The following is a 26,724-nucleotide window of genomic DNA, read 5'->3' as shown; positions in this document are numbered from 1 at the left end:
TTTGTGTGTTTTTGTGTGTTTTTGTGTGTTTTTGTGTGTGTTTTTGTGTGTGTGGTTCTGTGTGTGTCTTTGTGTGTGTGTTTTTGTGTGTGTGTTTTTGTGTGTTTTTGTGTGTGTGTTTTGTGTGTTTTTGTGTGTGTTTTTGTGTGTGTGTTTTTGTGTGTTTTTGTGTGGTGAGTGGGTGTTATCAGAGAGAAAGAAAATACATTTTTCTTTTACAAAATGTTCTTTCTTCTGACAGTATGGCTGATAAGCCTATTTTCAAAAGATGTACTGAGTGTGGCCATAAATTATCCCCTGCAGATGGCCAAACTCTGTGTGTTATGTACTTGGGCATGACCCATCTGAGTGTAGGCTGTAAGATATGTGCGGGGTTCAACCCTCATGCTATTAAAGATAGGAAGACGAAGTTGGCCTTGAAAGGCCTTCTACCCCCTTCAGAGACTGTTGCCTCGTCTTCGGCTTCAGTCACAGCCGCAGCTGTGGCTGCCTCTCCTTCTCTTCCCCTGGCTTCTCCTCCCTCCCAGGCCAGGAGTCAGCCTCCTGTACAAAAGCCTGTGGAAGCGGAGCGGAAAAGGGGTGGAGAGAAGGACAGAGTCTCGAAGGCGAGGGAAAAGTGCAAGAGGTCTCGCAACCTCCCTTCACCTGTAAAAACCTTATGGATCTGTGACTCCCCCTGGCTTCTATCTCCAAGGTTCTCCCTGGAGCCGGAGGAGACACGCTTAGCTTCTAGGCCCTCAGAGCTATGACCGGCAAGGTCCGCGTCCGTGGCCTCGTCTAGGTCCACCCGGTCTTTGTCCAAGGTAGATATGGATAAAATGATGAGGTTCATCCATACTCCAATCCAGGTGGGGGTCTTGCCAGCACCCTCTCCCACAGGTAGTGGGAGCTCCCTTCCCATTTTCCAGCGAATATCTCCTTCTCCGATCCGTCTATCGGGTTCGGAGTATTCAGATCAGAGGATGGTTTTAGTCACTGGGTCAGCGCCAACGGTACCTGCTTCCTCGACGCCAACAGTTGCCTGGAGTGTGTTGGATCCGAGCCGCTCTCGGAGCTTGGGTGTCGGATCCGGGGGAGTGGAATGTTTTTCATTGGCTCCGCCTTTGTCGGGCCAACTTCCTTCCCTCAGAGCTGCGTCCACTTCAGGCCCGGCTCCGATTCTCTCAGACCTGTGGTGACCAGCCTTCTTATAGGTTTCTCAGGAAGTTCGCTCTCCTTCGGCATTTGATGTGGTAGAAAGGGTTCTCTCCACTGGATCGAAACTCCTGACTGCCCCCTCGGACTCTACCCAGACCCCTTCGGCTCTTACTACGGTTCCCATCATTTTACCAGAGGGGACAGCCCGTGCTCGAGGAAGCCCAGAAGGTTCCCCCTGAGGAACAAGTGGCTTGCACGTTCCTCCCGGAGAGCCTCATCAGAGAGGTTGCCTCGCAAGCATACGTGCAAGAGAAGTCACTTAGATTCCCCAGAGTCCCTCACCGAGGATACGGACTTGAATGATGGAAAAGGCTCCCCTAGGTAACTTCACGAGGATGTCTCCTTTGGAGACTTAATGGAAATCCTGCACCGATGGGGAGGTTGATCTGCCCCCAAACCTCCTTCTTATGAGTCTGTATTCCTGGAGGCTTTTGGCATGGGCCCATCTACTTCCTGGTTGTCCCTTCCCACGGATCCTTTGTTGGATCTGGTCACCTCGCAGGCATGGAAGGAGCCAGACACCATGGAACCAATTCCAAAAAGACCCGACAAAATCTTAAGTCCCTCCACAGACAGACCAGCATGGAACAAGGGCTCCCCCGTAGACGCTGTGGTGGTAGCAGCAGCCACAAAGAAGGAACTTGCCCAGGAGAGTTCCTTGGTTCATCCTCCTGACAGTCGCGGATGATGGACCGCCTAGGGAAGCGGGTTTAAACTTCAGCTACGTTTTCAATTAGGGTGCTGAACTACCTGGCCCATGTCCAGACTCCAACATGACCTGGTAAAGGAGCTGGAGGAGTCTCCCCCTAAGTCAGTGTCGCAGGAGGACAGAGCCTCGTTCTCTGCGAAGATGGCAACTTTAAAAGCAGTCTCCAGCACGTCCATGCGACTCCTTTCACATGTTACGGAAGGAGTGGCTAGGGTGGCTAGGTCCGGCGTGTCCACAAGGTGCAGTGCCTGGCTCAGATTATGTACATTTTCTGACCCTTTCAAGGCGTCCTTTGCCAATGCCCCTTATGACGGCTCTACTCTTTGGTAAGACAGTCAAAGAAACATTAGTCCAAAGTGGGACGAGAATACACTGTCTGCCATCGGGATCTGCTTCTCGAACCCTCAAAGGTCCTTTTCCCAGAACCAGAGAGGGTAAAAGATGTGGTTCCAGAAATCACAGCATTCCTGGGACACTCAGGGCTCTTCTTCCCCCAGAGGCAGAGGGGGACAGAATGGACAGAGGCAGAGAGGGTCCGAGGAATTATGGGTCTCAAGAACCTTTCTTGGAGAGTCCCAGGCAGCAACCCTGAGGGGTGGCCCAGCTACTCTACTCTGGAGGCAGTTGGGGGACGATTGTCCTTGCACCTATCGGTATGGGAGTCCATAACATCAGACCACTGGCTGCTTTAAATCATATCCAGAGGATACTCTATTCCCTTTGTGGGTTCTCCCAAATCTCCCAGACACCTCTCAGATGTACCACCCACACAAATGGAGGCTGCAGCACAGGAAATTTCCAACCTGCTAGAAAAACGAGCCATCAAAACCGTCCCCCAGATCAGTCCGGATTGAGCTTCTACTCCAGGATGTTCTTCGTGTTTCACTGTTGCAGTCATCACATTTGTGTTATCTGCTTGCAGTAGCCCTCAGTCGGCCTGATTATTAAAGTCTTGGGTCCTGCATCAGTTGCTGTCTCATCTTCCATGACATCAGGTAGTCAGAGGTATAAAGCATGCAGCCAACGCCATTACATCAGTCTTTCTTGCCGTGTGGTGCCCAAAGCAGAAGCAGTTCGCAAGTGCTGGTCGGCCGACTCCTGAAATTTTCATTTTTAAGTTTCAGAACCGAAGTCTTCAACTAAGCTAAGTACCCCATTGGGGAAACTTTTTCTTGCTCTAAACCGTTGTCAGTAAAAGTTAATAACTGTGTTTCTTGTAGAAAGCAAATACCTCAAAGATTTTCATTCGTACTGCATTCCTTGCTTAGGCCCTGACCACGACGTACCTTGCTGTTGGTTTTGTGCCTTATTTAAACAACGAAATATTCGTCGTCTGTTTATTTACGCTTCTAAATATTTTGGTACTCTGTTCAGTTATCCAGATATGGCTTTGGTAAGCCACCCAACTACTGACATTCTGAAAAAAAAAAAGCAAAGATAAAGACAGAGGCAGACCGCATAGATCCAAAGCTGCCGACGACACTTCTCCTAAGCTAGTTCCCAGTTCGCTGATACTCGGGCACTTTCGCAGCCCCTGATACCTGCTACTTCAGATTCGCAGGCCTCTACCGAGACCCATTTAGAGTCCGGTATACCATGAGATGCTTCAGCTGTGGAACCTGTGGATGTCTCTACCTTGGATGGGTACAGAGGCGCTGTGCTGGCACCGGCTTCTGAGGGTGTATTCAGGCATATTAAACAGACGCCATCTTATTCTTCAAGGCCTAAAACTCGATCCATGCCTAGAAAACCGACGCCCAGACTGCATGGTCAGGCCTCTATGCCTAAAGTACAAATGATAAGAATGGCTGAAGACCTTATTGCTCTAATCAGGGGAAGCCACCCTTCCCCCTCTAAGAGACCTAGGACTGAGCTTTCCTTATGATTCTTCTGATCAGTTCTCTGAAATTTCTGCTTCCTCTGATGACCAGGATTTACCCTCATCTACCTTTGAGAATTCTGATGCAGAGGACGCTATTCCCTCTGCTTCCCCTCCAGAGGATTTTGGATGTTCATCGTGCATACAGCTGCAGTCATCACACTTGGGTTATCCTGCCGTCAGGCGGGTCCTCGGTCGGCCGAATTCCAAAGTCTAGGTCCGGCGTCGGTTGTTGTCGCTTCTTCCCTGATGTCAGTGCGGCAGGGGTATAAAAGAGGCAGTCGACGCCATTTTCTTCAGTCTTTCTTGCCGCACAGTGCCCGAAGCAGAAGCAGTTCGCAAGTGCCGGTCGGCCAGCTCCTGAGATTTACGAAAAGTATTTCAGCCGAAGTCTTCTTTAAAGTTAAGTACCCCGTTGGGGAAACTTTTCTTGCCTCAGACCGATGTCAGACAAAGTTAATAATTGCATTTCTTGTAGGAAGCAAATACCGCATAAGGATTTTCACTCTTACTGTATACCTTGCTTAGGGCCAGACCATGACGTCTCGGCCTGCTGTTTTTGTGCTAGGTTTAACAAGCGCACTATTAAGCGCCGGGCAGAGTTCGCCCTTCATTATTTTGGCAAAAAATTTAATTATATCATGTCGTCTGATATACCGACGCCAGTTTCAGGCAAAAAACGCAAGGATAAGGACCGACATCCGAGGCCTGCACCGAGTACTGAGATCACGCTAAGGCCGACTACCGGTTTTCCGGTTCTCAGCGAGGCGCCTACGCAGACCCTGACTACCTATGAAATTATTTTACCGGCGACTTCAGTACCCGTGGTCACAGGTTCCTCTGTCTCCATTCCCACTGCAGATACCGACGCCACTCTTGGCGGAGAAACGGAAAGTTTAGCGAGGCCTGCCATTTCTGAAGGCGTTTTCAGGCCTACCTCCTTCTCTGTTAAATCGTTCACTAAATCTAAAGCTCCAATGAAAATTAAAAAACAGGGTCCTCAGACCCCCTCTCAAGGCCCCATGCTTAAAAAACAGATGCTTAAAATGGCTGAGGATTTGATTACACTCATCAGGGGTTCTCAACCCCTCTCAGACAAAAGACCCAGGTTGGAGGAAGACTTCCCTTCCTCAGACCAGGCTTCTATTACCTCAGACCCTTCTGAGGGCCAGGATTATGCCTATTCCCCATTTGAAGACTCTGATGCTGAGGAGTCCATTCCCTCGGTCTCCCTCCTGAGGACTACTCTTTTGGGGGAAACCCTACATACATTGAGAGAGCACTTGCACTGGGAAGGCCAAGATTACTCAGATTTCAAGAAAAGGCTCAGGGAATTCCTGCTGCTTCCCCAGCATAGACCCCTGGCTATTCCTCCTGTCTTAGATATTTTGGATGATGTGTACACAGAAGCCAGTCTTAATCCAGACTCTTTACCTCCTGCCCCTGTTAAACCAGACAGATATTACCGGGTTCCTGATTCTCACCAGTTCCTTTATAAAAGCCCTACTGCTGACCCAGAAACTATTTGTCAGGGTCCCAAGGGGATTAAGGCCTCTACTGCTAAAAACCCTTTACCTTCAGAGAGAGATTCCAGAGCATTAGAAGGGTGGGGGAAAAAGGTGTATTCATCAGCCACTTTAACCACGAGGGCATTAAACTGTCAATTTCGTATGTTAAAGTACCAGCAGTTCTTGCTATCTCAGCTGAAAAGCAAAATGACACAAACAGAACAACCAGATTTGAGAGTTGCAGGATTTGTTGCATGGAGCAGAACAAGTGGGGAAACATACCTTACAGTGTGGTTTTGATGCTTTAGAGGCCTCATGTAGAGCTGCTGTCACGGGGTCTGTCATCTCAAAGAGCAAACCTTACCAGATCATGTCAAAGCAAAGTTATTAGATGCACCACTACAAAAAGATGTATTGTTCGGTGTTAAAGCTGAGGAGGTACTAAAGAAAATGGAGGAAAAAGCAAAATCTATGCAAACAGTTAAAGATTTCTTGCAGGTGCAGCCTCCACGCTTCAGCAGAAACTGGCCTTCAAAAAATTGGTCCTTTCCAGCCACAGACAGACCCCAAAGGGGTAGATACAGACGACCAAGGGGTAGAGGACAACCTCAAGGATCTTAGAGCTAGGCAGTGGCAAGCACCAGCCCCAAGAGGTGGAGAAGATGGACCACAGTCATTTAGAAAACAGCTTAATGACTTTCCCCTATGCCTGCCAAACAAAGCTATGATGGCAGCACCTTTAAACTGGCCTTATTTTCAAAAAACTGGCACATTGTTACAAAGGACAAATGGATTCTGGATATTATAGACAGAGGCTACAGGTTCCACTTTCACACCCTTCCAGAAATGAGAGGCATGCCAAACCTGCCACAAAATCAATGGGCAGAGGCACAAAAACAAATTTCTGCTCTCATGAATATGAAAGCAATTCAAGTGGTATCTGCAAAAGAACAAGGTCAAGGTTTTTATTCAAGACTATTTCTGGTACCAAGGAAGGACAAAGATTGGAGACCCATCTTAGACCTATCTATTCTAAACACATATCTAGAGGTACCAAAATTCAAGATGCTCACATTACAGCAGCTTCTTCCCATGCTGGGCAAGGAGTCTTGGCTGGTAACGTTGGACCTCAAGGAGGCATACCTGCATGTCCCCATCAGACAAGATTGCAGAAGATACCTCAGATTTCTTGCAGGTTCAACCCATTATCAATTCTCTGAATTGCCCTTTGGCTTATCTACTGCGCCCAGAGTGTTTACTAAATGCCTGGCATCAGTAATTGCTTTCTGCAGACAACGAGGAATACAAATCTACCCATATCTGGACGACTGCCTGATCCAGGCGGACAGCAAGAACATTCTATTGCAGCATCTGGCGTTTGTAATAGAACTGTTAAACTGCCTGGGGTACACAGTGAACAAAAAGAAATCAAAACTAATACCCTCTCAACCAATAATTTTCCTGGGTGCCAGCTTAAATACAACGGCCCAGATGGCTTACCTCACACCAGACAAACAAGGGCAACTGTCTCAATACTTCAACAAAATGGCAACTTTAACCAGGCTAACTGCAAGGAAAATCCTGCAGGCTCTGGGGTTCATGGCATCTTGCATCCTACTAATACCATTTGCAAAGCTGTATATGAGGAAACTACAATGGTACCTAAAAAACTTATGGTCTCAACACAGCCACAGCTTGGAAACAATTGTACCACTCATTCCATGCCTTCAAAAGGAATTTTTGTGGTGGGCTCAAGCATGCCAAAGAAACACGGTCTCCCTTTCTGTATACCACAAGCAAGTCAAATCATCACAACAGACTCCTCAGACTACGCCTGGGGAGCACACATGGCAGATCAGTGCATCCAGGGAAAATGGTCCCAAAAACAGATGCACCTACACATCAACCAAAAGGAGATGCTAGCTGTGCAAAATGCTCGTATGACCTTCAAGGACCTACTGCATCCGGGCCAGCTATTAATAAGGACAGACAACACCACAGTCATGCGGTACATAAACAGGGAGGGATGCATTCATACCCCCTGTGCAGGCAAGCTATGACCCTGTGGAACACAGCATTGGAATTACAAGTTCAACTACAGGCACAATTCCTGCCAGGGAAGGAAAACACACTGGCAGACAACTTAAGCAGAAATATGACAGACCCACACGAATGGAAGTTGCATCCTCAAGTCTTCTCAAAGATAACTCAAGCATGGGGACAGCCAGATGTAGATCTATTTGCTACCCATAGAAATTACTAGTTGGAAACATTCTGCTCAAGGACCTATCATCCACAGGCCTGGAAAGTGGATGCACTCTCTTTCAATTGGACAGCATTGACAGTCTATGCCTTCCCGCCTCTACCTCTACTGACCAAAGTCCTATTAAAAACCAGAGCAGAGAGGCCACAAATGATTCTCATTGCTCCAGACTGGCCACGACAGCACTGATATCCTCTCCTAAAGAGCCTGTCACACTCACCACCATGGATCCTACCTCAAGTTCCTCTTCTATTGTCCCAGCACAACTACAAGACCCTTCACAGCCAGCTCAGAACTCTAAATCTAGCTGCATGGAAAATACCTTAATTTGCCAACAGACTCTCCTCTCCAAGGAGGTACAAGATGTCATCTTGGAGGCCAGGAGACCCTCTACTAGAAAAACCTACTCCGCCAAATGGAAATGATTTTGTTCCTGGAATCAAGCAAAGGGCCAGAATCGTTGGGTAATAAATATTCCTCAGATTTTACAGTACCTAGCTGAGATGTTAAACAGTGGCCTTTCCTTCTCTTCCATCAAGATCCACGCTTCAGCCATTTCAGCACAATACAATACGGATCCTCCTTTATTCTCACATCCTCTATTAAGGCAGTTCCTCAGAGGGGCAAAAAATATAAAACCCCCACAGAAACCACCAGCTCCAGCTTGGGACCTCAACTTTGTATTGGAGAAGCTGACACTGCCTCCCTTTGAGCCGGCTTCTTCAGCAGAGCTACAATACTTGTGGAAAACAGCCTTGCTTCTGGCTATTACCTCAGCACGCAGGGTTTTGGAGCTACAGGCCCTCATGGCTGTGCAACCATTCATCATTTTCCATCGGGACAGGGTTTCCTTACGAACCCAACCCTACCTTCATGCCAAAGGTAGTATCCAGTGTGGCTTTGAATCAGACTATTCATTTACCTACCTTTTACCCAAATCCACAGAACAAAGGGGAGAGACTACTACACTCCTTGGACATTCACAGGCAACTTCGTTATTACTTGGACAGAACAAAGCCATTCAGGAAATCTGAGCAGCTCTGTGTCCTATGCTACAGGTGCTCAAGGAAAGGCTATTTCCAAACAGATTATTTCAAAATAGATAGCCCACTGCATACGCTTTTGTTATTCATTTCATGGAAAATCAGTGCCTGTATACATCAGATCCCACTCCACTAGGGCAACAGCTACCTCAGCAGCTTTCCTCAGGGGGGGTCCCTACCAAGGACATTTTGGAAGCAGCTACTTGGAGTTCAGTGCACACTTTCACCAAGCACTACCACCTTCCACTATACTCAAAATCTAGAGCAGGCTTTGCCACAGCAGTCCTGCAGGGCATTCTAGCCCCTCCTTATTCCGCTTTAGTACCAGCCACCCTTACTTAGCTTTGGGATTCTACCCAAGTGTGATGACTGCAGCTGTATGCACAATGAACATAGTACAGTTTTGTACCTACCATAAATGTAGATGTTCGAGTGCGCATACAGCTGCAGTCCAGGTTACCCTCCCTCCATCCCCTCTTAGGACAGGGCTTATGACAAACACCTTTGGCGGCCAGATCTACCCCCAAATCAGCGGACAGAGGCTCAAAGCAAATTCTCTCTCAAGCATCAGGGCTATTCAACCTGTTCCAGAAGTGGAAAAGGGACAAGGTTTCTTCTCAAGACTTCTCCTGGTGCCCAGAAAAGATAACTGGTGTCCTATCCTGAACCTGTCTATCCTAAATACATTTTTGGTGATCCCAAAATTCAAGATGCTAACTCTTCACCAGCTGCTTCCTATGCTAGGCAAGGATGCCTGGTTGGTAACACTGGATTTAAAGGAAGCCTACCTGCACATCCCAATAAGGGAATCTTGCAGAAGATACCTACGCTTCAAAGCAGGCTACATGCACCATCAGTTCTCTGCACTGCCCTTTGGCTTATCTACTGCGCCCAGGGTATTTACAAAGTGCCTAGCTCCAGTCATTGCATTTTGTAGGCAAAGAAATATCCAAATATATCTATACCTGGACAATTGTCAAATTAGGCAGAAAGCCAGGACATACTATTGAATCATCTGGCATTTGTACAGAAATTGCTAACTTCTCTGGGGTACACCATAAATGAAAAGAAATATCAGGTACCCTGCCAACAAATTGAATTCCTGGGAGCAAGCTTGAACACAACTTCCCAGATGGCTTTCCTCACGCAAGAGAAACAAGTTCATTTGACAGCCTACTTCAAACTACTGGCCACAAAGGCCCAGCTATCTGCAAGGAAAATATTGCAAGACCTGGGGTTCATGACCTCCTACGTTCTAATTCCATAAGCAAGACTGCATATGAGGAAACTACAGTGGTATCTAAAAAGCCTATGATGACAACATTCTCAGGATCTAGAAGCAATGATTCCTATCATACCTTGTCTACAGATAGTTCCTTTGGTGGGCAGAGGCCTGCCACCAAAACAAGGGACTGTTATTCACTCTAACCCCTGCCGCCCAACCCCTAACAATGGATGTATCAGACTATGCATGGGAGGGTTCACTTGGCAGGGAAGTGCATTCAGGGCAAATGGAACCCAAGTCAAATGCACCTGCATATCAATCAAAAAGAAATGTTAGCTTTACAGAATGCTCTGACAGCTTTCAAGCACCACATTCTTCCAGGGCATTTAATGGTAAATACGGACAACACCACTGTTATGTGGTACATAAACAAGCAGGGGGGGAACCCACTCATACCCTCTGCAGACTAGCCACGGCTCTGTGGAACACAGCCTTGAGCTGCCGAGTGCACTTACAGGCTCAATTCCTGCCAGGAAAGCTAAATACACTGGCAGACGAATTAAGCAGAAATCTCATGGACCCACCCGAGTGGAAACTGGAACCAAAGATATTCAACACGTTGAGAAACAAATGGGGGAGCCCAGATGTAGACCTATTTGCCTTCCCCCAGAACTACCAGTTGGAAAAATTCTGCACAAGGACTCCCCACAAACAAGCTTGGAAATTGGATGCCCTGTCCTTCACCTGGAAAAACCTATCAGTTTATGCCTTCCCCCTCTGCCTCTCCTCTCCAAGGTACTACTAAAGATCAAACAGGACAAACCAAGGACGATACTGATTGCACCAGACTGGCCACGCCAACATTGGTACCCCCTTTTGCGCAGTGTCACTGCTGGCACCGTGGCACCTGCCTCAGCTGTCCCAGGAGGAGGGCCAGATTCTGCACCCACAGCTTCAAACCCTGAACCTGGCAGCCTGGTTAATTACCTGATCTCTCCGTTACCATCCCTCAGTAAGCAAGTGTTGGATGTCATTCTGGAGGCAAGGAGGCCTAGTACTAGAAAATCCTATGCTGAAAAATGGAAAAGATTCTGTTCCTGGAACCAAACTCAGGGGATGGGCACAGCAGTGCCCAATTTACCTCAGATTCTTCTATACTTAACTGAGATGTTTCACAAGGGCCTTTCGTTTTCCTCCATCAAAATTCATGCCTCAGCCATTTCAACTCATTACGACACAGAACCACACCTCTTCTCTCATCCATTGCTGAAGCAGTTCCTCGGTGGGGCCAAAAACTTAAGACCACCCAGAAGAGCCCCTACACCAGCCTGGGATCTTAACTTTGTATTGGAAAAACTCACTCTACCTCCTTTTGAGCCAGCTGCAAATGCAGAGTTGAAATTCCTTTCTTGGAAAACAGTCTTCCTTTTAACCATCACTTCAGCAAGAAGGGTTAATTACAGGCCCTCATGGCAGTGGAGCCTTTCATCATTTTTCATGCGGACAGGGTGTCCCTCAGGACCAATCCCTCCTTCATGCCAAAAGTGGTATCCAGTGTGGCCCTTAATCAGTCCATTCACTTGCCAACCTTCTTTTCTAATCCACAGAACAAAGGGGAATGAATACTGTACTCCTTAGATGTGCACAGGCAACTTAGATTTTATTTGGACAGGACTAAACCTCTTAGGAAATCTGAACAGCTGCTGGTCGCATTTGCTGCAGGGGCAGAGGGGAAGGCCATTTCAAAGCAAACCATTTCTAAATGGATAGGCCATTGCATTAATTTCTGCTGTAAGCTCCATTGAAAACCTACCCCACAGGGGATAAGACCACATTCAACCAAGGCTGCATCTACCTCTACAGCCTTTCTCAGAGGTGTCCCTACCAGGGACATCCTAGAAGCTGCTACCTGGAGTTCTGTACATACCTTCATCAAACATTACCATTTGCCAATTTTCTCTAAATCCAGAGCTGGCTTTGCCACTGCAGTCTTGCAGGGCCTTATAGCTGGTCATAATGCTATCTAATTTCCTCCTCCCATCCTTAGCTTTGGGAATCTACCCAAATGTGATGACTGCAACAGTGAAACACAAAGGGCATAGTACAGTTGTTTACACTTACCATAAATGTAGATGTTCGAGTGTATTCACTGTTGCAGTCCTAGTTACCCTCCCTCCAGCCCCCTGATTTCTATTGGCTATACCTCTATTCTTGCTTACTATGCTTAAAGCTTTTTGGTGTATTTGCTTTTTTGTTGGAGGTGTAACCTTTTATATATAACTGCTTCCCATTATGGGGGCACCTGACATCTGGGGCAAGAAAAACTGATGTAATGGTGTCGGCTGCATGCTTTATACCCCTGACTACCTGATGTCATGGTAGATGAGAGAGCAACTGGCGCAGGACCCAAGACTTTGATAATCAGGCCGACTTGAGGGCTACTGCAAGCAGATAACCCGAATGTGATGACTGCAACAGTGAATACACTCGAACATCTACATTTATGGTAAGTGTACACAACTGTACTTTCTTTTTGGTGCCAAAGAAAATGGGGGACTTAAGGCCCATTCCTGGACCTTTCTACCCTGAACCTGTCAGTTGCCAAAGAGAAGTTCCGGATCGTCCCATTACAGTCCATCATGCTGTAACTGCAAGAGAGCGACTGGATGTGCTCGTTAGACCTCCAGGATGCTTACTATCACACAAAACGGCACAGAAGCTCCAGGTGGTTCCTCCGCTTCTGGCTAGGAGTCCGTCATTACCAATTCTGAGCCCTACCCTTTGGTCTCACCACAGCCCTCAGGGTGTTTACCAAAGTTATGGGGGTGGTAACGGCTCACCTGAGGTTTCAGGGGATTCAGGTCTATTCGTACCTGGACGATTGGCTCCTCACTGCTCCCACCAGGCATCTTCTCTCCCAAACCAGGGATTATTTTTTGACTCTTGCCCTGCATTTGGGGATCACAGTCAACGCATCCAAATCACTCCTAGATCTTCTACAGGTGATAGACTACATTGGTGCCAGGATAGATACTCTTCAGTGCAAAATCTTCCTGACCTCGGAGAAAGTACAAAACCTGAGGATGCATGTCTCCCTAATCTACCACTCTCATCTCCCGACGGCAGAATTGGTGTTGAGGGCCTTAGACTCGATGGTGGCAACCATAACTCTTCTCCCGTGTGCCCGGTTACCCATGAGAATTCTACAGTGGACTCTAGCTGTACAATGGTCCTTGTTGGAACTGCCATTGGCATATCCAATTCAACTCCGTCAAGTCTGTCGTTCGTCCCTCATATGGTGGATGTGTTCTCCGGACATTTTGGAGGGACGACCCTTTGTTCCAGCCCTGGCCCAAGCCAGAGTGACCACGGATGTCTCCCAACTCTGGTGGGGGGGGGGACATTGTTCAGGCAGGACAGTCCCAAGGCCTGTAGTCCCCTGTAGAGACCAGATTGCACATAAATGTCCTAGAAATGAGGGCAGACCTTCTAACGTTGCTGGCCCTTCATGCCTTTCTTCCTGTGGGAACAGTTGCAATTCAGTCGGACAACATGTCAATGGTCTGGTATATCAAGAAACAGGGAAGGACCAGATCTTACCCCCTTTGTCGCAAGGCCATGAGAGTGTGGGAATGGGCGATCTCCACCGGTCGCTTTCTCATCGCAATGCACATTCCGGGATGGTCCAGCATCCTAGCGGACAGGCTAAGTCGGACCATTCTGATGCCTTACGAGTGGTCTCTGAATCTTTCAGTAGCGGAACAGATATTCCGCGAGTGGGGTCAACCTTGCTGCAATCTCTTCGCATCTCCTTCCAATGCGAAGTGCAGTGAGTTTTTCGCTCTGAACCCCCTGCCGGGGAATTCCCCCAGAGACTCTCTAATTCATGCTTGGCCTCCTGGTGTTCTGTATGCTTACCTGCCAGGACCTCTTATTCCGAGGTTTCTACAGAAAGCTCGTCAACTGGGGAGCAAAGTGATCCTCATTGCCCCGTTTTGGCCTCGCCAGGTATGGTTTCCCTTCCTTTGGTCTCATCTTCTGGCTCTGCCTTGGATCCCATTCAGGATCTAATTTCACACCCTTCGGGGGTGCCTCTTCCGAATCTGGACAGTTTGAAGCTCACAGCTTGGCTGCTCCAATTCCTGTGATTGCTAGGACTCCTGGACTATCCTCCTCAGTTAGATCTATTTTGGTGGCTGCTCTTAAGTCTTTGACCAGTAAGGTTTATCGCAGCAAGTGGAAACGTTTTTCCTTTTGGGCCTCTCAAAGGAGTTTAGACCCTTTCACGGCTCCTATTTCTGCCATTCTTGATTTTCTAGCTGATATTTTTCAACACAGAGCTAGTTCTTCTACTGTCAAGTTTCGGTTGGCTGCCAGCTCTCATTTTCATGTGGACGAGCATTCTGCCTCTTTAGCCTCTTCCAGACTGTATAAAGCCTTTATTAAAGGCACCTTTTTGTTACCCCCCCCCCCCCGGTCAAAGGTCCTGTTCCCCCATGGTTCTTCAAGCTTTGGTTGCTCCGCCTTTTGAGCCTGCTGCAACAGCAGATCCGAAATATTTATCTTGGAAAACAGCTTTTCTGGTGGCTATTACCTCTGTCAAAAGGGTTTCAGAATTATAGGCCTTGTCCATCAAAGTTCCTTACATGATTTTTCACAAAGATAGGATTTCCCTTCGAACCAATTGGATGTTGTTAATCTTCCCATTCATCACTGATGGGTTCAGTTCCTAGCCCTCGGAACCGAGTCGGCCTAATACCAAGCTCACGTACACCAAAAACTCTCGAGCTAAGCGGCTACCTACAATGCCCTTCTTCCAGTTACCTCAGATCTCGTGTGGGGCACAGCCATATAGCAGCGTTTCACCGAGCTCTCCAGCTAAGTGTCATATTTTATAAAATGTACTGTATTTAGAAATTTTTTTTCTGAAACTCTTTTTCTACCTTATTTCTATATCTAGCTCTACCCTCCGGGTATTTCTCATACCATCGTTGGTGACGCCCTCTCCTACCCTTGTGGTATTTTTGATACCATCGTTGGTATTTCTCTCTTTCTCTTCTGTACCTTCTCTTTACTTTGCTTGGTCGTGTATTGGATATGTCTGATAAAAATGGGACTTTGGCGTTCAAACATTGCACTTCCTGCAATGGCAAACAACTGAACAGCGACTTACATGATGATTGTGTCCATTGTCTGGGGGTTTCCCACCTCTCTGCGAAACCTCCTTGCCAGATTTGTCTAAGCTTTAGTCAGCGGGCACTGAATGAGAGGAAAAACAAGCTTATTTTGAAAGGCCTACTATCCTCACCTTTCTCACAGGCCCTTTCTGTGTCGGAGGTCTTAACCCCTCCATTGAAGGACAAGAAACATCCACATTCCGATCCCTCTTCAGCTGGTGATAAGGGTAAGTCCCACAAACACAAAGCCCACAAGTCCTCTACGGAGCATAAGATTGCTGTCTCAGCTCCGACTATTCCGGTTCCTAGCTCAGCTCCAGTTGCCTCTGTGGACATTACCATGACTTCTACGTCAGCGCCGTCTTTGGCACCGACATCTGCCGTACTGACTTCAATTGCAGTAACAACTACGGCTCCATTATTGTCTTCGGTAGCCTCAGCACTGACATTACCCCTTACTGCACAGAAGTCTGTTCCAACGATCCCCTCGGAGCTGATAACTTCTACTTCAAGTGTTTCTTCACCGTCAAGTCCTTTCTCAGCACCGTTAGTCCCCCTATTACCAGTCTCCAAATTGGAATCTTCGGTGCCGACAATTCAAACACCACTGACCCTGTACTCCCCTTCATTGGGCCCGTTTTTAGGCTAGGCTTATAGCCCTTTTCTGGACTGGCCTGACTCCCCCTTCCGGAGTGTCTGTAAGTTCCACCAGGAGTCTGTCTGAATTGGATGTGGTGTGCCTGTTGAATCAGCTGTTGACAGCCAGAGGGATTAAAAGTTTTCCAAAACCCATTCCACTTCGGGATTTGAGTCTATTTCTCCCATGACTCCCAGTTATTCTCCTTCCTCAGATGCTTCGGTTCCAAGGCCCATAGTTCTGACGTCCTTGGTGGGTACCCTTTCCTTGGTGTCGACAGTGACGGTCTCTGAAGCGTCGAGGCCCCCTTCCCCCTTTAGGTTTTGTTTTTTACAGAGCCGTCCCTTCCTCAATCTCATGGTTGGGAAGTGGAACCATCTGTTCCCAGTACGGTTCCAAGTTTATCGGTTCTGTCCTCTGATCTGGTGGCAGCACCCACCCCGATCCTGGTTGAGGCTCCATCCCCGGGAGCGGGCTGTGACCCCGGTTCCAAGATTGTCTTACTCTGTTCCGGGCGCCCATTCCTCTTCGGGCGAGCCAGCTTTCTCGGTGATGGAGAGGGTGCTTGCTTCTGGAAGTGCTCCTCCTGCGTCGGATCTTCCCCCTGCTCCCTCTGAGCTACAGCTACCATGGGCCACATCCCCAGGACACCAAGAGCACAAGCCTCTGGAACCCCCTGTCCAGGGTAATCTCCCTTCAGAGTCTTTTTCAGACGTTCCCACTGAAGAACCCCCTCGGAAGAAAGTGTATGAGGAAACACCTAGACTCCCCAAAGGAGTCCCTCACTGAGGATACGGGTTGCGATGATTGAGAAAGGTCCCCACGGTTACCCCCTGACTATGTCTCCTTCGGAGACATCCTGGAAATATTGAAGCAGAGGGGTGACTGGAAGCCCTCCAATCCTTCCTTGGAGGAGTCCGTCTTCCTGCTGGCTTTCTGCTCTCGGCGTTCTACTTCTTGGGTGACCCCACCTGCCAATGAGTTAGTCCAGCTCATCGTGTAGCGTGCATGGAAGAACCCTGACTCTATTGAGGCCATTCCCTGGAGACCAGACAAGATTCTTTCCCCACCAAAGGAGCAGCCCCACAGGTCTAGAGGATTGCCAATAGATGCTGTGGTGATGACGGCGGCCACGAAAAAGGACCTTGCAGAGGAAAGTTCTACTCTCCACCTGCCCAACAAAAAAGTCCCGGGCGGTGGACAGACTAGGGAAGCAAGTTTTTGCTTCAGCGACCTTTGCTGTCAGGTCTCTGAATTACTTAGCATATTTTACGAGGCTCCAAAGGGATCTCATCTCTGAACTTTCTGGAGCCCTTGCGGGACAAGTTTCTGACTGGGCACGCGACAAGGTTGCTTCTCATCTTGCTAGTCTATCTCCAACTCGTCCATGAAGTTGCTGTCCCAAGCAACTGAAGGGGCGGCTAGAGCTACGGGTGCAGGTGTAGTTATGAGACGCCACGCCTGGATGAGCATCTGTGACCTCGTAGACTCCAAGTTATCCTTTTTAAACGCCCCTATCGAACTGTCCGATTTGTTCAGTTTTAAAGTGAAGGACACACTAGCCAGATGCGAACAAGATGGGAAGACCTTGTCTGCAGTTGGCCTATGTTTTTCCAAACCTCAGCATTCTTTTTCCAGGAACCAGAGGAGTGGGAAGATGTGGCACAAAAATCCTCAAGGCCCTTTCCGCAATGCATGTGGTGAGGATTCCTCCAGAGGCAGAGGGGGTTCCAATGGTGGAAGATGCCCCTTTAGGGGCAGAGGGGATCCCCAAAATCAAGACTCCAGGGATTCTTTCTGCAGACGATCTTATCAGCGCTCCTGAAGAGTTACCCGATTGCTTTCCTCTGGAAGCAGTCAGGGCTCGTTTTTCTCTGCACCAAACTGCCTGGCACCCTATTACAAACGATCGGTGGGTGCAGAGAATAATTTCCAGAGGCTATTACATCCCTCTAATATCTTGCCCAAAACCTTCAAAGTACCTTCTCGATGTTCCACCCAGTCAAGGGAAGAGGTAGCTTCAGAGATCAGAAAGCTGTCAAAAAGTCATCCAACCTGTCCCCCAGACCATTGCAGATCCAGTTTCTACTCAAGATTCGTTTTGGTGCCAAAAAAGACCGGGGACTGGAGACCCATTTTGGATCTCGGCCAACTAAACAAGTCAGTGGTTCAAACCAAATTCCGCATGGTCACTATACAATCCATTCTCCCATTTCTTCCGGAGGATGTTTGGATGTGCTCGATAGACCTCCGGGATGCATATTATCACTTCAAAATGGACAAGCACTCCAGGAGTCTCCTTCGCTTCTGGCTAGGAGCCAATCATTACCAATTCAGAGCCCTGCCATTTGGTCTCTCGATGGCCCCCAGAGTGTTCATGAAATGCCTAGCACAGATGATTGGCTCCTCTCTGCCCCCACCAAGCGCTTTACTGATCATGGCCCTCCGCTACACCCTTTTACTGGTAGAGTTTCTAGGCATCACAGTCCATTGGGAAAAATCCAGTCTTCATCCTACCCAACAACTAGAATTTATAGGAGCAGTATTCAATACTTGAACAAGCCAGGTTTCTTTCCTACCTCACAGGCTTCAGAGGTTAAGATCGCAAGTAATACTCTGTCAAAAGAAGGTGTCCGCAAGAGAAGTTCTGCAGGCTCTGGGGTCTATGGCAGCAGAAATCCCAATTGTCCCCCTGGCAAGATTGCATATGAGACTGTTACCCACTGGGACAAAAAGAGCTACTGTAGCAAATCTATATCCTCTAAACTCACAGATCCTCATCACCAATTCCTGCAAGCAAGATCTTCTTTGGTGGATGAGGACAGACAAAATTCTTTGGTGTCACCCCTTTCAGACTCCTCAACCCAACCCCACGGTGACCACGGACGCTTCCCTGATAGGGTGGGAGGCCACTTTCAGGGAAAGACAGTCCAAGGCACGTGGCCCAGCTTGGAGACCAACTTGCATATCAACGTTCTGGAGCTGAGAGCGATGCTGTTGGTGTTGCAGGCACTTCATCCGCTCCTTCCATCGGGAACAATTGCAATCCAGACAATGTCAGTAGTCTGGTACATAAACAAGGAGAGACCAAATCCTACCCTCTGTGTCCACAGGCCATGAGAATTTGGTACTGGGCGATAGCTTCCAACCGTTTTCTTATAGCGACGCATATCCCGGGGAGCTCCAAAGTGATTGCAGACAGGCTGAGCAGATGCATCCTCCTTCCACACGAGTGGTGTCTCAATCCGAACATGACGGCAGAAATTTTCGGCCATTGGGTCCAGCCTTGCTTTGATCTTTTCGCTTCCCCTTCAAACAACAAATGCAGCAGCTTCTTTGCCCTTTTTCCCCCAGAAGGGAAGTCACCAAGAGACGCTTTGACACATGATTGGCGCACGGGTCTCCTGTATGCTTATCCTCCAATTCCTTTGCTATCCCTATTCTTAAAGAAAGCAATTCAGTTGAGATGCAAAGTGATCCTCATTGCTCCATTCTGGCCTCTACAAGTGTGGTTCCCCTTCCTCCAGCCTCACCTATTACAACCTCCATGCACTCGTCAGGACCTAATCTCTCACCCCCAAGGGTTAACTCCCCCAAATCTGTCCACTCTCAAGCTGACAGCTTGGTTTCTCCACTTCTGTTAGTCGCCAGGCAGGAAACCCTCTCCTCACCTGTTCGCAATATTATTCTGGCCTCCCATAAACTTTCTACCAGAAAACTCTACAGAGATAAATGGGAAAGGTTCGCTCTCTGGTCTAATAATCAGATGCTAGACCCCTTTTCAACTCCTGCATCTGTTGTACTTCAATACCTTTGAGTTGTTTGACAGTGGAGCATCAGCTTCTACTATTCGAGTCCACTTGGCAACTATCTCCAATTTTTATAGCAGTTTAGAAGGCATTCCTCTTATCTCCACCCGCATTTGCAAGACCTTTCTCAAAGGAGTTTTCCATAGCAGACCGTCAATCAGGTGGCCTGTAGAGACATGGAATCTCTCTCTGGTATTACAATCTCTCTCTCTCTTTACCCCCTTTTGAGCCTGCTGCAAAACGTGACCTTAAAGTTTTGTCATGGGAATCTCTGTTAGTCCGTATCTAATTTTTCATAGACAGTTACAATTCTATTTACACAGGACTAAAGGTTTCTGTAAATCTGATCAATTGTTTGCATCTTTCTATAAACCCTTTTTGGGGAACCTATTTCAAAGGTCACTATTGCTAGATGGATTTCTTCATGCATCCTTCAGGTTGACAAGTACAGAGGCATATCTCCTCCAGGTCAGGTGAAAGCTCATTCCACTAGGTCCATGGCTACGTCTGCGGCCTTTTGGTCTAGAGTGTCTTTGGATGATATATGTTCTGCATCTACTTGGTCCTCATCTCATACATTTATTTCTCATTACAAATTGGATTTGACTTCCAGAAGGAGAGCATCATTTGGATCCCGGGTGCTCCGGGATATCCTTCATGAGGGCCTCCCAGGAGTTTAGTAGCTGGGGACTCTGTCCTATAGGTTGAAGACCAAATAAAGTAAACTATTTCAGATAAAGAAGTTATGTACTCACCATAACGTTCCATCTGAGTAGTTCTACTTCATTTGTCTTCAACCGTCCCTCCCTCCTTCCCCCAGACTTTGGCATATGAACAGCCTTATGCCTTAGGCTGCAGTTATAGGTCACAAGTATTTTTTCAGGTCAGGTTTTCAGTATAAGGTTCAGCAAACTCGATCTGGGGGATGGAAGGTAGTGGAGGTGTATTATGGGTAAGGGGAGGAGCTTAGAGCTCGGAGCAGATGCTAGTAAAGTTGCCTGCTCGGATCCGATATGGATCCGTATTCCCACAGGTTGAAGACAAATGAAGCAGAACTACTCCGATCGAACATTGTGGTGAGTACATAACTTCTTTTTTTGTTCCAGAAAGTCAAGTTAACAACTGTCTTGCATGTAGAACCCATACAAATTAACATATTTGATGTAATAGTGCAAAAATAATGTAAGAAGTTGCTGTGCTAAAGAAGTTTTAATTGCTCAGAATATTTTGCTAGTGGTGCATAATCATGAAATCACAATTAATACCTACATTGCCCTCATTTTAAGGGTGTAATAATATAGGAAAATGAGCTGGTAGTGAAAAAAAAATCAGTCAGTCTTGTTTTGTTTTTCAAAATTACTTGCAACTTCAATAACAGGGTTATAAATGGGAATGAAATTGTAAATCAAAGATGCATGGAGAATGCATCAGTATATTTTAATGCTTATTCTCTAGCAGCTTAAAAGTGGGCACTGCATCTGGGAGTACCCTATAATATTTACACACCACAGAAATTGCACTGTCTAATAATACAGCCAAGATTAGAGTTTGCCTATCAAATTCAATATTTTTTCTGTTTAAAAATAATGTTGTAGTTAAGTGTACATATCATTGTGTTCAAATTCTCTGCTGAAATCTCCACTCCATTGTCTCCCAGTAAACAGCACAACTGAAAAGCGTGCATTCATTTTTTTTCCAACTCTGTGCTTATTTTCATCAAGCACAGATAGAATTCTGTAGTGGAAGCTATATTCTTCTGAAACAGACTAAGATTTTGAGGTGCTTGGAATGTATTCTTAAGAATATGAAGGCTGCATGGGCAACACCACAGGGGAGCACACACAAGCCACAGTTCGTAGTACTGCATAAGTGCACACTCATTGCCCTCCGGCAAATGCTGCCAAAACAAAAGTAGTCCCAAACAAAAGAAGTAACTGTTGTATAAACTAAATGCTCCCCAGCTTTATCCAGGTTAAACAAGTTTCTGAGAGTAGCCAGATGCAAAATGTGGACCCTGTAAACATTGCTTCCACTTTTTTTGCCACAGGCAGTTTTGTAGGCATTAAATCTGAAGGGTGCATTATCTACAAATCCCATCCACAATGATCACAGACCGTACCTGAAGTTTAGGGTAGGACATGAACATATATATAAACCACCTGCTTATTTGGTCTGTCCATTGCATATATGTTGTTTACAGAATGTTTAACACTAGTGTTTGCCTACCCCAGAAACCCAAGGGATCCATATTTTTCATACCTAGATTGCTTGATTTAAGCCACCTCGGTGCAGAAATACAAAGGGCTCTGAGGTGCTCCATTCATTCCCTGACCATCGTGGAATTTTGCCCCAGTCTTCCCAGTCAGAGTCCAGATCTAAGGAGGCAAATGATTCCTGACATTGTTTACTAGACACAGAACAAAGTAGTTGGGGCAGAATTTTCAGTTGGTCAGTTCAGATGTTGTTGGAAGATCCTAGACTAAGATGGGCTCTCATCATCGTTAAGGATTTATGTTTAATTAGTGGCATCCCTTTTGATTTTCTTAAGTAGACTAGTCTATATCCAGGTGTAGTGTACATTGAATATCATTCTGGGAAAAAAATCTACATTTATGATGCATATACCATTCTTTCATCTATTACATAGGATATTTTTTTTCTTTAGGGGACACCTGTTAAATATTGGAAATAAGAGGATATATTTAATGCACAGTATGTTTCATTATGATATGGTACTAGTTTTAGCACTTAGTAAACCATTATGAAACGTGATATGTATTTTTTGTTGTTGTTTTTAGGAGCAGCAAACTAGTTTGATGTGTGCCATGAAGAAGCATGATGAAAATTTGTCAAAGGAAATAAATGTTTGGTTAGCTGCAAAAAAAGGAAAAACTTGCAGATTTGGAGAGCCTCACCATATTCCATCTTGTGCTTGGTGGAATTTTCACCAAAATGCAGTTATAAATGTATTTGTATCAATGATATGTTACTGTATTATAACTTAAAAATATTGAAAAAGGTTTCTGTACATATGAAAATCTGTTAATGCTAAAATATTTGCATTTCCAAAATAATTTTCTTAATGACTTGCTAAATAAAAGGGGAAAGTAAAAGTGCAGAGGCACAACTAAAATATGGGTAGTATATGTACCTTTACTCAAGCAATTCTGAGCACATTCATCCAGTACATCCTATGTACTCCAGCCCAAATGAGATGCAACTTGGGATAAGATAATTTAATTGGTAAATTATTCGCAGTATATATAGAAAACAACCAAGAGGTGTTTTTAATCTATGTTACAGGATGAAACATTGGAAGAACTTTTATGCAACGTTAGACTTTAATATTTCTTAGTAGACCAGCTATAGAATAGGATGGTAGGTGCAAGAAAGTAGAGAGAGCAAGGAGTAGGTGTATGTGGAAGTCTACTGCAGATGAGATGCAGAATAGCTAAAGCAGGTACAAGGACAGAAGAAGAACCCATTGCACATGGGGTACAGAATAGCTAAAGCAGGAAGGACAGAAACGAAACCTACTGCACATGAACTACAGAATAGCTAAATCAGGAACGACAGAAACAAAACCTACTGCACATGAACTAAAGAATAGCTAAATCAGGAAGGAGGACAGAAACTAAACCTACTGCATGCGAGCTACAGAATAGCTAAAGCAGGTACAAGGAAAGAAAACTGTGTACTGTGTTGCATAACGGAGTTTCAGAACTATTCACTATGTTCCTGTTATGCTGTCAGCAAAGCCTTCAGGACTAGCCATCAAATATCTTGTTTGCGTGTGTGTCTCTCCCTTATTTTTTGTAAAGCAGATCTTTTCATTTTCAAAAGCAACAGTAACTACAGTTGTACACAAACCAGTTTAGTGAAGGAACATCAGAAATATTTTCTACCCAGTTTAGTAAAGGAACATCAGAAATATTTTCTACCCACTAACGCTGAAATGGTGATAATGTATAAAACTGGAATTTCTGAGGGGATTCAGGTATATTTACTGTGTTTCTAGTCCGTTAACTAGATTAGTCCTGCTAGACAGTATACATTTAAAGAGTTGTCAAATGGAGAAAAACTCCCACAGTATGCTGTATGTTTTGCTGTTCAGTGCAAAGTACAATAAAATAATGTACACATCATGATGGGTGTAATGTTTGCATTTATCATATTTACACAAATTTAAAGTATCCTAAAAGATATTTTATGACCATGGTATGCAAACTGAGTAAGACTACTCATGTTATGTTGCATTGTGTCTCTACAGTAGGAGACTTGGCATCTAGTGTTTATCCATTAGTACATTCTTGGAAAGTAGGAACAAGGACCTTGCATGTGGATTGAAAAAAAAATTCTGCATTGTCCTGGTTTGATGTAGTTTGACTGAAGACTGATGTTTAAGTGAGGTTTTTAAGTCATTCACACTAAGAATTTAACTGAAAGAGGAAGTGTTTTTTTCTGTAGGCAGGAAGTTACTAGGAATGCTGTCTCAAAAATTGGAATTTGTTTTTGCATATTTTGTAGCTTTTGATGAGAGGATCTAATATCCCTATTAGGTTAGTGCAATGTAATTTGACTAAGTGAAGCTTGTACATACAAATCCATGACTGCTAGTGGTATAATGTAATGGGAATGAAACTCTGTGTACTGTGGATTGCAATGTGAATGCAACCCTTTATATTGTCACTTGATAAGGACATTTTTGAAGGCGCAGATGAAAATGGAAGTCATACCCAGCTCCTTTGACTCCAAAAGTAGGCAGACATGCTGCTATGTGTAGTTGTGCCCCCCCCCCCCTTCCCATTTCAGACTCCTTGCCTGGTGTAGATTTTGCAACTGGCAGCTAAGGAACTGATTCTCGACCCAAGGCCTGTTCCTGCAGTGCTGTCTGTAACCCTTACCTTGACAGTAGGTGCACTGGCTTTGACGCATTCTATTCTGAGTCACAGCTGAGGTCATGCCAGGACTGATGACTTGATCGCAAGGGTTCAGCATCTTAGGAGTTGTCAAAGAAAGCACCATTGACAGTGTCTGAGACTTTGGCATTTGAGTTTTCAAACTAATCCACTTCTCGAGACTGTTCACACTGTGCTTGAGGGGTGCCATCTTCAGTAGCTAATGGACCCAGTTACTGAAGTCGCATCATCCTATATGGCAGAGATTGGAACAGCTTTTCATGTTATGGAGAGTATGATTGCTTGTTCTTTGAGAGCAGCAAGGCAGACCTCATCAGGATCAGATCAGTCGGTTCCACCTTGTGACTCTCTTTCTTGCCCATTTCCCATTGAGTGTTCTTGGATCAGAGTCATGATGCAGGCCTCAAAGCTACTGCTCCACAGCAGTCGTCCTACCCTGAGGAGTCAGGACATGCCCCTACTGTGACATACTGAGAAAAAGGACATATATGAGAAGAGAGACAGACTCCCTGTTGAAGTCTGTAACTTCACACAACAGTTCAGATGATAGATGTTGTCTCCATCTCCTTCTAAGGATGCCACCTTTCCTTATGCTACAGAGGTGATCATGGCCTACTGACTTCTCCCGTCAAGATGAGGAAATGTGAGGCCTATGGCTGAAGTTAATCTGGCTATAAGGACTTCATGTCAGGAGCCAGACACACGCATGGCAGTACCACAAAAAGCTTGATACAACACTGGCCAAAGTCTACAATGGAAAATTTCATTATCATGGCAGCGATTTCTAATTTTCTTACATACATACAAATATTTTAAGCACTGGCAGTGATGTCCTCCTAGCTTGCCTATATACAAAAACAGTGCATCTGATGTTAATCTTCTTTTCATTCATCACTGATGGGTTCGGTTTTGAGCCCTCTGAACAGAGTCTACCACATACCAAGCTCGTGCCAGCCAAAAACCTCTCGAGCTAAGTTTCTACCCGCAATTGCCTTCTCCCTGTTACATCAGATCTTGTTTGCTGCGTAGTCATAAAGCCGCGTTTCAGCCGACCTCTCAGCTAAGTGAAAACTTTTTGATATCTCTCAGGATTTTTGATCATTTTTCATTACAATTGTGATTTATATTGATAATTCTGTATATTTACAGCTATATTTAAACCTTCCGCTCCTGCTTTTACCCGTTTGGTAAACTCTTAAGTACCATTGGTGGTACGGCCTTCTGTCTCTACCCTTGTGGTATTCCTTGAATGCCATTGTTAGTATTTCTTCTCTCCTTCCCTTTATCTGACTAGTTGTATGTTTTTTGACATATTTCATAGATATTCTGTGTATTTAGATAGCTTTAGACATAGAGATAGAGTGAAATTTTTTTTCTGTAGTATTCTCCTTCATTGTTGTGTGTTAACTTCATGATGTCTGATAAAAAGGGCACATCTGATTTTAAACATTGTGCTTTCATGTAAGGGTAAACTAGCAAATAGTGACTCTCATGGTGATTGTGTTTATTGTTTGGGAGTGCCCCATCTTTCAGTGCAACTTCCCTGTATGATTTGTCAAAGTTTGTCAGCGTACTTTGAACAAGCGCAAGAATAAGTTGATCCTGAAGGGCCTACTAAAGTCGCACTTTTCAGAGGCCCTTTCTGAGACTGAGGTCTCATCCCCTCCAATTAAGGGTAAGAAAAGGTCCCTCTTCAGTTCCCTCTTCACCATCTGGTGACCAGGACAAATCTGCAAAGCCTAAAGTGCCAAAACTATCTTCAGAGCATAAGTCTGCCTCGTCAGCACAGACATCTGCTCCAGTTACGACTGTACCGACTGTACCTATGTCAGCTCCAGCTTTGGCACTGATACTGTCTCCAGCACTGACTATCAACCTCACTATGACTACTACAACTTCAGCTCTAAGTGCTGCTTTGGCACAGTGCATGCCTTTGATGCCTATCTCTGCAATTACGATTGAACCTTCCACGTCAGCTCTGAGTGCCCCTTTGGCGCCGAGCCCTTTTATGGCCCCGATAAGTATGAATTTGACTCCATTCCTTCCGGTCTCCAAACTTGAGACATCAGAGCTGGTAGATTCTACACCACGGACCCGATACTCTCTATCCACAGACCCATTTCTAGGGCAGGTGTACAGTCCGTTCCTAGAACGACCCGACTCCCCATCAGGAGTATCCACTAGATCCAGCAGGAGGCTTTCTGAAATTGATGTGGTGCATCTTTTGGACCAGCCGATGACAGCCAGGGGGATACCCACTCCTTCCAGGACCTATCCTCCTGCAGGACTTGGGTTGACGTCTTCACTGACTCCATCCTATTCTCCTCCTTTGACCATTCCGGTTCCATTGTCTTCTTC

The 26,724-nt window shown here is 45.9% G+C and overlaps 1 protein-coding gene across 1 annotated transcript in view; it reads left to right on the top strand.

Annotated features, from left to right (window-relative positions):
• NUF2 (NUF2 component of NDC80 kinetochore complex) overlaps nucleotides 1–23,592 on the top strand; it is a gene marked incomplete in the record, with an annotated part of 506,946 nt that extends 483,354 nt beyond the window's left edge. Inside the window, 1 exon segment of the mRNA XM_044088667.1 lies at nucleotides 22,246–23,592. Coding sequence (XP_043944602.1) covers nucleotides 22,246–22,452 — 207 coding nt within the window.
• Between the last annotated feature and the right edge of the window lie 3,132 nt (nucleotides 23,593–26,724).

This window comes from Protopterus annectens, chromosome 11.part0, assembly GCF_019279795.1.
Source record: "Protopterus annectens isolate FY-2018-M chromosome 11.part0, PAN1.0, whole genome shotgun sequence".
NCBI classification, from domain to species: Eukaryota; Metazoa; Chordata; order Ceratodontiformes; family Protopteridae; genus Protopterus; species Protopterus annectens.
The sequence above is the reverse complement of the archived record's forward strand: the minus strand, read 5'-3'. Positions and strand labels throughout refer to the sequence as shown.